The sequence below is a fragment of the Gavialis gangeticus genome, unplaced genomic scaffold (assembly GCF_001723915.1).
Source record: "Gavialis gangeticus isolate Ggan-Ray unplaced genomic scaffold, GavGan_comp1, whole genome shotgun sequence".
Classification (NCBI taxonomy): domain Eukaryota; kingdom Metazoa; phylum Chordata; order Crocodylia; family Gavialidae; genus Gavialis; species Gavialis gangeticus.
The window spans coordinates 994549-1006010 of NW_017728997.1; the positions used below are offsets into that span (position 1 = coordinate 994549).

Below are 11462 nucleotides of genomic sequence, written 5' to 3' on the forward strand. Positions count from 1 at the left end.
AAAAAAAAAAAAAAAAAAAAAAAGATTTTTTTTCCTTTACAAACTGTGAATAGCTGCCAGAAACACATGCAGAAGCGATGGGGAAGCTGAAGGTGACATGTATCAGTGGAGAGAGAGGGAGAAGGGTGTGCATTTTGAGGAAGGAGGTGGCTTCATGAGGGGAAAGCCCCATGTCACAACACTGGAAAGCAGCTGGGCTCCTTAGCACTTGGCATCAAGTGCTGGGCATGGCTTGGCTCTGGCTGACAGGATTGGAGAGCACGTGCAGTGTGGCTTATGCTTTATTCAATTCTTTTTCCAAAGCAAAAAACAAAACAAACCCACCAACCATGCGCACACACCCCACAGACCCCAGGAGTTAAAATATTTGCTAAAACCATTTAAGGTCATTACTTCCAAGCCCAGAAATTTGAGGGTTGCATCATGTTGCCTCAACCCCAAATCCTTTGTGATCTGCTTTTTTATGGCGTGGTGGCATTGTGGGTGTGGGTCCCTTCCCTGCTGTTTGGTGGAAATGGCAGATTCTTTGGAAACTTCTCTTTGTAATAAAACAAGGTGCTCAGACTTGGTGTGGGGAAGGTTTCTGCCCACGAGCCTCGAGAAGGCCACAGCCCTGGCAGATAGGATGATGGAAGTGGGTAGATAGGTGCACATACTATGTGAGCAGGAGCAATGGCCTCAGCCTTTCCATTCACTGGGGTAGAGGTCAGGCTTTGCAATTTAAAGGGTAGGGGCAGGTGCTACAGGACATTGTTAGGGAAGAAAGTCTGAACTTCCTCCATGAGTCTGGTTAAAACTTACAAAAGGCCCTGCCTTCCCCTGAGTACAACACCGATACTTCCCTCGTGCGCAAGCGCTTTTGGCTGCACCTCTTGCATATCTGCTTTTGCCCAGAATGCATCTGCTCTGCATGGTTTTCAACAGCACTGACCTGTGGGGTCAGCTAAAATGCATGCATCCAGACACGCCCTTCTTAAGGATCATTACTGCTCACAGCCCTTGAAGCCGTTCCTGTCAACAAGGGCTTCTCCCTTCCCACATGCAAACACATGCTTGGGAGAAGATCAAGGAAAGGAAAACACTGACTATTTGGTTACTTTCCAGGCTGGTCACCTTAAAAGGCCTGGGAAGTGGTCCATTGCTGCTTAGCACAGGGCCTCCTGGTGGGAGAAGGGAAGACAGTACACAGGTGTGTACACACACTCTCACTTCCCATCCCCTTCCTGCATTGTTCTACCTTCATGTGTGACATTGTTGCTGGCACTTAATGACTACAAAAAAAAACAGGCTTAGGCACCTCAGGAGTTTTAACTGCAACCAGAGATGGTCTTGGTATTACAGTGGAGAATGCAAACCTCAATCCAATTAAGGATGCAGCAACATGACATTGAATTTGAACTGAGAGAAAAAGTGAGTTCACTCCACTCACTTGAACCCCTACAGAATGAGGCAAAAACAGTTAGTTACTCTGCCTAGAGGGGGAAGCCTTGCAGGGCATTAACAAGGCCAACTGAAGATTATCCAAAGCCTCTTTAGGCACCGAGGCCGAGAGAAGGCAAGTTCTTCTCCCTCCCAGCAAAGTCTGACCCTTATCGCTACCTGCCTTTCCCCTGGAAACTTTTGCATAATGTGCAACAGACAAAAGCAAACTAGACATTTGATTTCTTCCAACAATTGCTCCAAGTTCAGCAATACCAGCCTCCAGTATTAGAGCTTTCCCTTGTGGCACCCTCACCAAGATGATCGATGGGCACTAGAAGCCAAGAAAGGTCTGGAAAACAAGTACAGGTAGGGTACAACTTAACCAGTTTTCATGCAAGTGATACCTGCCATGCCCAGTCAAGTAACCCTTTATTTTATTAGGGTCTACTACAGGACATGTAAAGGTTTCTCACTATGAGCCCTTAACAGGTGCTTCATCCAGGTATAGATAGAAAGCAGCTTTTACAGCCCTCCTGTAATCCAAGCTGATCAAGGTATTAAACACAAGGACAACAGTGAGGTCAACTTGTGTAGTGGCAGAATCCAGGCCTCCCAGGATTTTACCAATGGCAAGTTCCTCCTCTTGCCCAGGCCTTGCCGGTCCCAGGCAGAGATTTGCTTGCAGCCCTTTGGCCATGCCAGACTGCAGTCAAGTTAAACCTCACTACAGCATGGCTAGATTTGTGGATGGGAGACTTACTTTTTCATAACCTCTATGCTTTGCCATGAGCAGCATGTAGTTAAGGGGCTAATGGGTTCATTAGGGTCTTGAGAGGATGGGGGTGGGGGAACCACAAGATGAACATGAGCCACCAATGCAATGCCACAGCTGGTAAAGCAAACCAAGCTCTGGCTTGCATCCATAGACACTTCAGTTAAATCTCAGGATGTCATCCTCCCGCTGTACTCAGCCTTGGGGAGGCTGCAGCTGGAGTACTGCATCCAATTCTGGGCTCCACAATTCAAGAAGGATGTGGAGAAGCTTGAGAGAGTCCCGAGGACAGGCACATGCATGATCAGAGGGCAAGAGAACAGGCCTTATGATGAGAGGCTGAGAACCATGGGATCTTCAGCCTGGAAAAGCTCAGGCTCAAGGGGGACCTAGTGGCTGCTTACAAAGTCCACAGAACATCTGTTCACCAGAGCGCCCCAAGGAAAGACAAGGACCAACGGTCTTAAAACAGTCTTGGACGAGTTTAAGGTGGACATAAGAAAAAAAAAAAAAAAAGAAAATTTCTTTACTGTCCAAGCCCTACCCCCCAAGACCTGAATAGACTCCCTCCAGAAGTGGTGCAGGGCACCTATTCAAGAAACATTTGGGTGTATATCTTGCTGGGGAATCCTTTGGCCCTAGCAAGCTTCCTGCCTCTGGGGCGGGGGGGCTGGACTTGGTGATCTTCGAGGTCCCTTCAAGCCCTAACGTCTATGAAGTCTATGACTACCCCCTTCCCCAGAGGGGGGTGGTGGTCAGAACATAGCTGCAGTCCCACATGCTGGAGACTCCCCTACAAAGGGGTTGCCAGTGCTGGCACTCTGGCCCCTGGGACTTGGCCGGCATTTGCCACTGGTCTAGCTAGCAAGACTTAGTCTCCACAACTGGGCTCAAGCTCAGTCTAATCTGGTATCCCAGCAAGAAGGAAAGTGGGACACAGGGAGCTAATGCTAGGTCTTCTGCAGTTTCCAGGGTACCTGCAAGCCAGGCACAAAAACCATTACTCCCAGGAACAGTTGACTACCTTTATTGGAAAACAAGTAATAGGCACACAGTTAAAACCGGTTTGCTTCAGTCAGAGATTAAAAACCAGAGTAACCCATGCATAGCCAGGATCAAAGCAGTCGAGGAACGTCATTAAAACACTGGTCTGGATGGAGCCAAGCACCAATCCATCTTCCTCAGGCAGGAGCAGCCATTGTCCAAGCATTTCCTATGCCCCTGCCTGCCCCAAAGGTAGTTCTGGAGTCAGGAGACTCTAGCCTGCTTTCTTGCCAGGCTTGCTGCCAGCTTTGGTGGATTTGCCTTCTGTATCCTCTTTCTCTTTGCCAGACTGAGAACCTGGGGCTGCCTCCCCCTTCTTCCCTTTGCCTTTCTCAGCGCCCTTTGCCTCTCCCTTCCCCTTCACAGTGGTTTTCTTGGCAGCAGGAGCTGCCTTGGCTTTGGCTGGTGCCTTCTCACCCTTCGTCTCTTTGGGTTTTGTAGGCTTCTTTGGCCTAGGAGCCGCCTTGGCTTTGGAGGAGGTAGCAGCCCTCTGGTCTCCTGCCTCCACTTTGGAGGGGCCACCCCCTCCTGGGACCATCTTCTCTTTTCTGGCAGTTTTCTTTGCCTCATTAGCCGCTTTCCCTTGAGGCCCCTCTTTGGCACGGGGCTGCTTCTTTGCCGGCATTGCTTTGCCATCAGAAGTCTTTGGCTTCACTGGAGCTTTCTGTTGGCCCTACCAAGAGAAGGAGTTTGAGGCTCGTTATCGCAATAGCACATGCTCACTTAACCAGCCACAAGCCCATAGCAAGGTGAGGGAGCGGTGGGTTTAGTAGACAGCAGCTTTGAATTCTGCCCTCTGTTCCCCATAATGGAAAACACGCACCCCCCATATTTCCTTCACAGCTTGGAAAAGAGTTAATACTTCAGGACTCCGCAGCAGGAAGCCGCTTCCTTGCCAATATTCCTCACACACAACTTTACAAGAGCAGCTGCTCCCAAGCTCTTCCCTTTGCACTGCAGTTATGAGGCTCATCAAGGAGATGGATGGCAGCCAGTACTTACATTGGCAAGTTTTGCCTTGGGTTTCTTCTTCTCAGCTTTGGGTTTCCCCTCCATTGCATCTCCTGAAAGGAAATGTTGGGGGAGGATGAGTTGGTTCTTCCCACGCATGTGTCCACTCCATGCAAGGCTATAGCCACCCCCACCCCCCCAAATAGCTTCACAGGAAAGATGCCCCCTTGTAGAGCGGGGTAGTTCCAGCACACCAGGAGATGTGGGCATCAATGAGGAGGAGTGTGGGCACTGCAGACTCCCTCCTGAAGGCAGCTAAAGCAGCCAACTGAACACTACAGCATGGTTTAGTAGAGGTCAATAGGGTCAGCAGAAGCAACCAGCAGTTTTCAATGCTTGCTTTCAGAGCCACTGAGGCCCAGGCCATGCTGGGTGGCTGTAGCACTGGTGAAGTCAGGTCAAGAAGCAGGCGCCAATAAAGGACTTGAATGCGAGCTTGTAGGTCCAGAGCGGAGCCCAGAGCCCTGCAGGAGGTACCAGAGGAGGCAGGCACCTCAGGACAGGATCCAGTCAGCACCGAGCTGGTTGAGCGCTCGGTTGCTCCCAAGAGGGAGCAGAGCAGACAAGGCCTACACGCCTTCAGGTGCCTCATTCAGGGCCCCCCACACAGGTGTGAGCCAGTGACTAGCCTAATGCAGGAGACCCTTGCTCCAGACCAGCCAGAGAGGGGGGTCAAAGCCTCCCCCAGGCCAAGCAGGGGCTGGAACTTGGGGCTCTCACTTCCTTGGGCAGCAGCTCTGGCCACTGGGATATCCATGAAGGGGCACAGCCCAGCATCAACGCCGTGTCCAGGCACAGACTGGAGGACACTGTGGCCATCGCTGCATGCGGTAAGGTGCCCAGGCCTGCAGGGGCATGTTGGGCAGCCTCAAGCAGAGTTATCAGCTCAAGACTTTGGGTAGGAACCTAGGTTCTGGACCCCGACTTGCTTTGGTATGAATGAGGCACTGAACTGCACAGCTTCATCAGCCCTGGGCAATTCTGGATGTGCAGATGCAGCTGTATGTGCCTCCAAGCTCCAAGGTCCAGCAGAAAGGTGCCCCGGGGCAGTAGGGAGGGGGTCAGGCACTACAGGGCTGGGCTGGGCTGGGACCGAGTCAGGATCACAACCTCGGCACCCGAGATGGACCAGGGTCTGCTCAGGCATTTGCTGCTTTCTTGGTCAGGTTTGCTGGAGAGCCAGGCCCCGAGGGCCAACACCAGTGCTCTAAAAAAGAGACATGTCCATTCACCCAGCAGCCTGCGCCCATTGCCAACCTCTGCAGAGGGAGCCGAGCAGTACAGGGGAAGAAAGGGGCCCTCTCACCTTTATTGCCAGCTTTCCCAGCAGCTGCTTTGTGTTTTTTTGCTCCTGGTTTCCCCGGTTTGGGGCCCTTTCCTTCTGCTGGATCTACCTTTCCCGATGCTTTTTTAAGCTTGGGCTTCTCAGGTGCTAACTAGTAAAAAGCAAGAGCAAAGCAACAATCACTGCATGCAGTTCAGCTGCTGGGCGAGCACACTTGGAGCCAGGCACCAGGTAGGCGTAGTTCAAAGGCTGACACCAAGGAGAGGCAGGCAATTTCCATCAGCCCATCCTCTTGGCAAAGCTTCCATAGGCATCATACAGCTTCCAGCCCTGCCACAGACCATTGTTTGGTGGGCAGCTCCCATTGCCCCGGCCACCCAGTAGTCCTGTATGGGGCAGCTGGCTACATCCCAGGACACCCAGGGCCCCATGTCATCCAGTCTTTCCATAGCCAAGGCACATCTACCTGCAGCCTGAAAAACATCATTATGGGATAAGCCACGATTTCCGTGTAACCGTGATCGTTGCTCCCACCTCAGGAGGGTCACTTGCCCCATTGACCTTCCCCGAGGCCCACAGCCCTGCCTACTCATTTCAAGGGACAAGAGACTCCCAGCCAGAGAGGGGGTTGCCCCATTCACCCGGCTCTTGGCATCTTGCTGTAGAGCAGCTGGGCAGGCATCTTTCCCAGGACACGCAGGGTCCGGCCCAGGTTTGGGGCCTGGGCATCCAACACCATGCAGCCCATGGCAGTTGATCCAGCAAGCAACTCACCTTAAACCTTCCTGTGGCCCCCAAAGCAGAGGAGTTCTGGGGTCTCACCAGGCACCCATCCTTAAGGCCCTTGGTCAGGGCCTTTTTCAGCAGGTATTTCAGTCGGATTGAGTCTACAGCAGGGTACTTGGTGAGGATATAGCGCTTGATGGCAACGACCGAGGTGCCCTTCCGCTCGTTCTGAGCCTTCAGCGCTTCAATCACCATGCTGAGCGTCGGCGGGTGGCTGCCTTTGCTTTTGCAGTTAAAGATGCTGGACAGCCTGGCCACCTTGGCTGAGCAGGAGAGAGCATGGGGGAAGAGGACAGTTACCATCAGGCTCAGGAACGTGGCTCGCCTCTATTCACAGCGAGAAGATACACAAGCAGAAAACCCAAGGCAGTTATAACAGCAGTAGCACCTGCCGCCCTCAGCTTGAATCAGGCCCCTTTTTGACCAAGGCCCGTGGGCAGGTCAAGCTCTGCCTTGAGGTCTTCACAGACCAAAAGAGACAGCCTTTGCATTTGCAGGGGGATGTGAATTAGAGACACTGAGGCTTAGGGGAGGTTTAAGTATCAGCTCACACCAATTTCAGCATCCATTAGGAAGACAAATACCTTCAGCAGTCTGGCCTTGACCTCACAAGAAGCCTGCGCACGGGCTCGAGATCGGCCTGGGGAGCCGAGTCTTCTCTCCTTAGCCACAAGGACATTTTTCTCCCTGGGAGGAGGCCCCACTGGCAGGCTCTTCCTCAGAGCAGAGCACAGATGGTGACCTGGCAACACTAGTTAAGTTTCTCCAAGCCTTTTTAAGTGCTCCAAGGTCTGCCCACACCCATTCTCCCATCACTCAGACAGGGCTCAGGGGGTTAATTTAGTTACCTGAAATCCACCAAAACAAGCCACTTTCAAGCCCCCCCCTCCCCTGAGAGGCTATTTTGAATAAAATAATAATGACAGTTTGATCCCTAAGAGGATTCACTTGCACTGAAGGGATTAGAGCTCGAGATTCATATTCAGAGGAGTCAAAGGACATGCAAGAAAGAGACAGCCAAATCCTGACCACCCAGGTGGAATGGAGGCCTTACCTGGCTTGGAGGCCATTACAACAACAGCCATTGCTCACAGCAGACTTCCCAGTCTGCTGCCTCACATGGCAGCCCAGCCCAGACTGGCTGCAAAGAGGATTTTATTCACAGGTTCACCTCACTTTCCTGCTAATTTCTCTGATTAGCATCTTAATTGAGAGGGCTGCAGCCGGCAGCTGCTAATTATTCTCATTCAAGTCCCCGTGCCAGTGAGATGGGGAACAGGTGGCAGCAGCAGGGCTGAGTTTCGTTTGCCAGCTCTGTGGGACAGGCGAGCGGGTGCAGGGGAGGACTCCAAACCTAAGCCATCTCTGCCGCTGACCAAACCATCGCCTTTCATCTGCGGGTGGCATTCATTGGAGCAGGTGCAGCCGCGCAGGGCGTCAGATCCTGCCACCAAGCGGCTGTGGGATGCCTGGGTGGGGCGAGTCTGTCCACGCACGCCCCAGGGCAGAGGTCTGTGTTGTGGGAGCCCCGAGCTGCCCAGTGCAGCTGTCCTCTGTGCACAGAGACCGACTAAGGAGGCAGCAAGGGAAATGAAGGAGACTGAGGATGAGCTGGGAGTTGCTGGCAAAGAGCACCCCAGGCTGGATGAGGCCAGAGTGTCAGCCCTATGTTTTCCCTTCTCCAGGGGCACAGGAGGTTTGTGCCTGCACCCTGCTCGCTGGCTTTGCCAGCTGCTCGCCCCAGCGGAGCCAAAGCCCTAAGCACCGCACCAGAAACACTCAGGCCTGGACTAGGTCCATAATGAGTTTGCTGGCTCTGTCATAATCCCCATTTGTCTAATGCATCTTGGCAGTCTCTGAGCTCCAGGGGCACCCAGATGGGAACAGCAAGGATGTGAGAAACCAGGACTGGGAAGCTCCGGCAGGAGCCTGAGCTGCTCCTGCTTACGCATGTAAGTGGAAAGTGCCAGTGCTGGCCAGAGGCCGGTCTCTGTAGGCATGTAACTCAGCAGCTCAGAGAGAAAGAGAGAGAGATTGCACGAGCTAAAGGGAGCATGTGCTCAGACAGAAGGAGCAAATGCGGCTTCCAAACTAGCATTTCAGACAGCCCCAGGGTGGGTCCATACTGTGTCCACAGAGGTCCTGAGACCACTGCTAAGAGACCTGCCCTACCCCCTGCAGGTGTGTTGCACTCTGAAAATAACTTGTGCGTTTGCTGTTCGAGGGGTGGTGCGTCTGCCCCATGATGATCTCAGGAGCAATCCCTGGACTGAGATCCTGGGAGCACCCCTGACCACACCGTAAAGCTACTGCACAGTGTTTTGGGGGGTGAATGTGGAGCAGGATCAAGTGGGCAGGGCTTGTTTTTTTGACAACCGTCTTGAGATGACTGCAAACATGGTACAAGCCCATACCTTGTGGACACCAGCAATGGGCAAGGGGCAGAGCTGCGGTCTCACCTTACACTTGGGTCTTTCTGGTGAAACTCACCAAAATACAAGAGCAATTTCTGCTCGTCCTCAGCTAACACCTGCTATCACCCAACCGAGTTGTGCTGGTGTCTTCAATGACTTGATACAATCTTCACCCATCCGTGTGCTTCTCGCACTCTCCACTCTGCCTGAGCTGCTTCTGCAGCATGTGCCTTGTATTGGGAGAGGCATTGTCTTCTACAGGACACCTAAAGAGAAGAAAATGAGATGAGACCTGAGCTGTTGGCTATTTGAGGCCATCGAGGAACTCATGGTACTTTATTTTTGTACTAATTCTGAACTTTTAACATCAGTCCTGCTCAGATTCAGATCGGACCATCACACTGCCCTACACACATTCCTCCCAGGGGATCAGCTGCATGTGATGATCTTCTCCCCTTCCTGGTCTAAATCGCCATGTGCTGTTGCTGATAATTGTGAGATATTGTCAGGGTTTCATGCTAGAAATGGCCACATTTCTGTAGTGGATGAAATGTGAGTCCTTAGTTTTTTTTTATAGGTTTGGCCAGCTGTCATTTGTAAAATCACTTGTGGATCAAAGACTTCACAGACATGCTGGGATTATCTGAAGGAGACTTTAATTCCTGGTTTATTCAATACATTTATTAGATGTTTAGGAATGTGTAAATCTGCCCAGAGATCTCTCATGTTAAATGTCTATAAGGAACCAGAAAAAAACAAAACCTATGCAGGTGAAGCGGAGCTGGCTTCGCATTTGCATTGCAGCCTCCCTTGTTAAGGCAGGTATAATTCAGCAGCTCTTCAGGCAGCTGATGTGTCTGGACAAAATCAGTACCAGCTTCTACCCCCTCCCCAACCACAGCAGATGTTTCTGCTTTGGATTGATTTTGCTTTGGAATAAGAGATGGAGCCGCACCTCTCAGCAGCAAAGGGAGGACTGCTGAGCAGTTGTGATACCAGCGCTGGAGCTCACAGGGAATAGCTAAGACTGAACATTTCCCCAGGGGGCCACAGCTCCTGGGATCAATCTCAAAGCTCTTCTCTGAAAGAAAGCAATCAAAACTTTGACTTGTATCCAGGACTACTGCCACTGCCTGCTAGGCGAGAGCGCTGGTTTTACTGCTCCCCAGTCTCACTTATTCCTTCTGTTTGTCTTCACCATTTGTCACTTTGGGTGCAAGTCCTGTCTGGGTTACCCCTTACAAGTACGGCTGTCAGCTGCCATTGTAGCCAATGCAGCAGAGTTGAACCAGGGGCCTTTGGAGTTAAGTATGAGCTGTTGTTTGAAATAAAGAGTAAAGATACCTTGGGTCTGTGAGTCAATCCAGGTGTCTGCTTTATACAGGCTCCACAACTGAAAGATCAATGCCCACTGAACTACTTCTGCACGCTCTACAGTGATCCTTCGAGGCTGTTGGTGAAGCCCCTCTAAGGAGCAGTTTATGGGAGTGTTTGTGCTGCTGTTGCTGATACTCCACTGGTGTTTAAGGCGAGCTCACGTCTTTGGTTTCCAGCTAGCTCCCAGGCAAAGATGTCAGGCAGGATACAGGATGAAGGATGTACTTCAAACCAGGGCAGTGGATCTGCAGCACCCTTCAAATATTTGTTGTGTGTGGGCAAAAGCAAATGGATCTCTCCATTGAAGAGTGCTGCAGCGAAATGTTGTGAGATCCCAAAAGGAGAGATGCAGCAGAAGAGGGCATGGCATTTTGCTTACTCCTTAGAGCAGCTCTGAATGCAAGCCATCTCCTCCTCTTGGCTACATTGGCCTGGTCATTGTCAAGACTATGACAGGGTTTTCAGCCCACCATCTCAATGACTGTATTCTTTCTGTAAAGGGAAATATAACTGGGCAATCAAATCTCTTTTCTGCTCTCCCAAAAAAGCCTTTCAGATTCTGAGTACATAAATGAGACATTAGCTAAAACACTGAATGATTCATGAACCTCTGATCTTTAGATTTCAATGAATATGGAGAAGTATCGATAAAAAAATAATGAGAGAATTGTACTTGCAAATTGCTCTTTATTAAAGGTTTAACTTGCGTGGTTTCTATACCTTCCCTATCAGACCTTGCAAAGCTGCATGGGATTAGAAATCAGAGAGGATAATAACGTACAAAAATAGTTTCAAATGTTGATAACACTGAACAGCGAGAAAAACATCTTATTTGTATAATTGAGCTAAAAATAAAAATAAAGAACATTGCTACAATTGCAATATGCCATCTTGTAGTGCTCAAAACATATGTTGAAGTCTCTGAGCCATATGCTCCCATGGCTTGCTTGCTACAGAGTTGAAGAAAAGCGTAGCAATTTGCTACCAATCAACCCTCAAAAGCACAAGCGCTGGCCAAAACCTCCTACTTGGTCTGATGCCAAATCAAATTACAGCTGAAAATTGGTAGGTGAACCACATGAGAACCATAAAGAGCTCAAACTATAGGGGTGTGGTCTAGGGACACATGGGAGGAGTCAGGGGGAAGCCAAATGACTATAGATGTTGCTATGGAAACCTAACATCACATGCTACAGAAAAGACATTTTTAAGTCAGCTGCTGCTTAAGGTTCAAAGCCAAGTCCTTGTACACAGCACAACTACTGGGTTGCAAGCAAGGGAGGTGGAAGACAGGACACAATCCACCCCCCCAAGATTACTCTAGACATGCTGCTAATGGCCATGTCCTACC

The 11462-nt window shown here is 50.7% G+C and overlaps 1 protein-coding gene and 1 long non-coding RNA gene across 2 annotated transcripts; one reads left to right on the forward strand and one right to left on the reverse strand.

The window, feature by feature from the left end:
• The first annotated feature begins 6 nt into the window (after window positions 1-6).
• On the forward strand, window positions 7-11421 carry LOC109288922. Its single transcript, XR_002095262.1, has 2 exons — window positions 7-125; window positions 8342-11421. It is a non-coding gene; the product is annotated as an uncharacterized LOC109288922 (long non-coding RNA).
• On the reverse strand, window positions 3206-7491 carry LOC109288921 (protein B4). The gene is made up of 5 exons (XM_019504657.1): window positions 7375-7491; window positions 6309-6583; window positions 5556-5685; window positions 4241-4302; window positions 3206-3911 (listed from the first exon to the last, which is right to left on the reverse strand). The coding sequence occupies exons 1-5, from the start codon at window positions 7403-7405 to the stop codon at window positions 3453-3455; spliced, it is 957 nt and encodes a 318-aa protein (XP_019360202.1). The 5' UTR covers window positions 7406-7491; the 3' UTR covers window positions 3206-3452.
• Window positions 11422-11462: the final 41 nt, after the last annotated feature.

Excerpts from the sequence above, each read along its gene's own strand:
- LOC109288921 (XM_019504657.1), bottom strand. The coding sequence starts at position 7,405 with ATGGCTGTTGTTGTAATGGCCTCCAAGCCAG. Across the intron at positions 6,584-7,374 it reads TGTAATGGCCTCCAAGCCAG|CCAAGGTGGCCAGGCTGTCC; the intron begins GTAAGGCCTCCA and ends TCTCCTGCTCAG. Across the intron at positions 5,686-6,308 it reads GGGCCACAGGAAGGTTTAAG|TTAGCACCTGAGAAGCCCAA; the intron begins GTGAGTTGCTTG and ends GCTTTTTACTAG.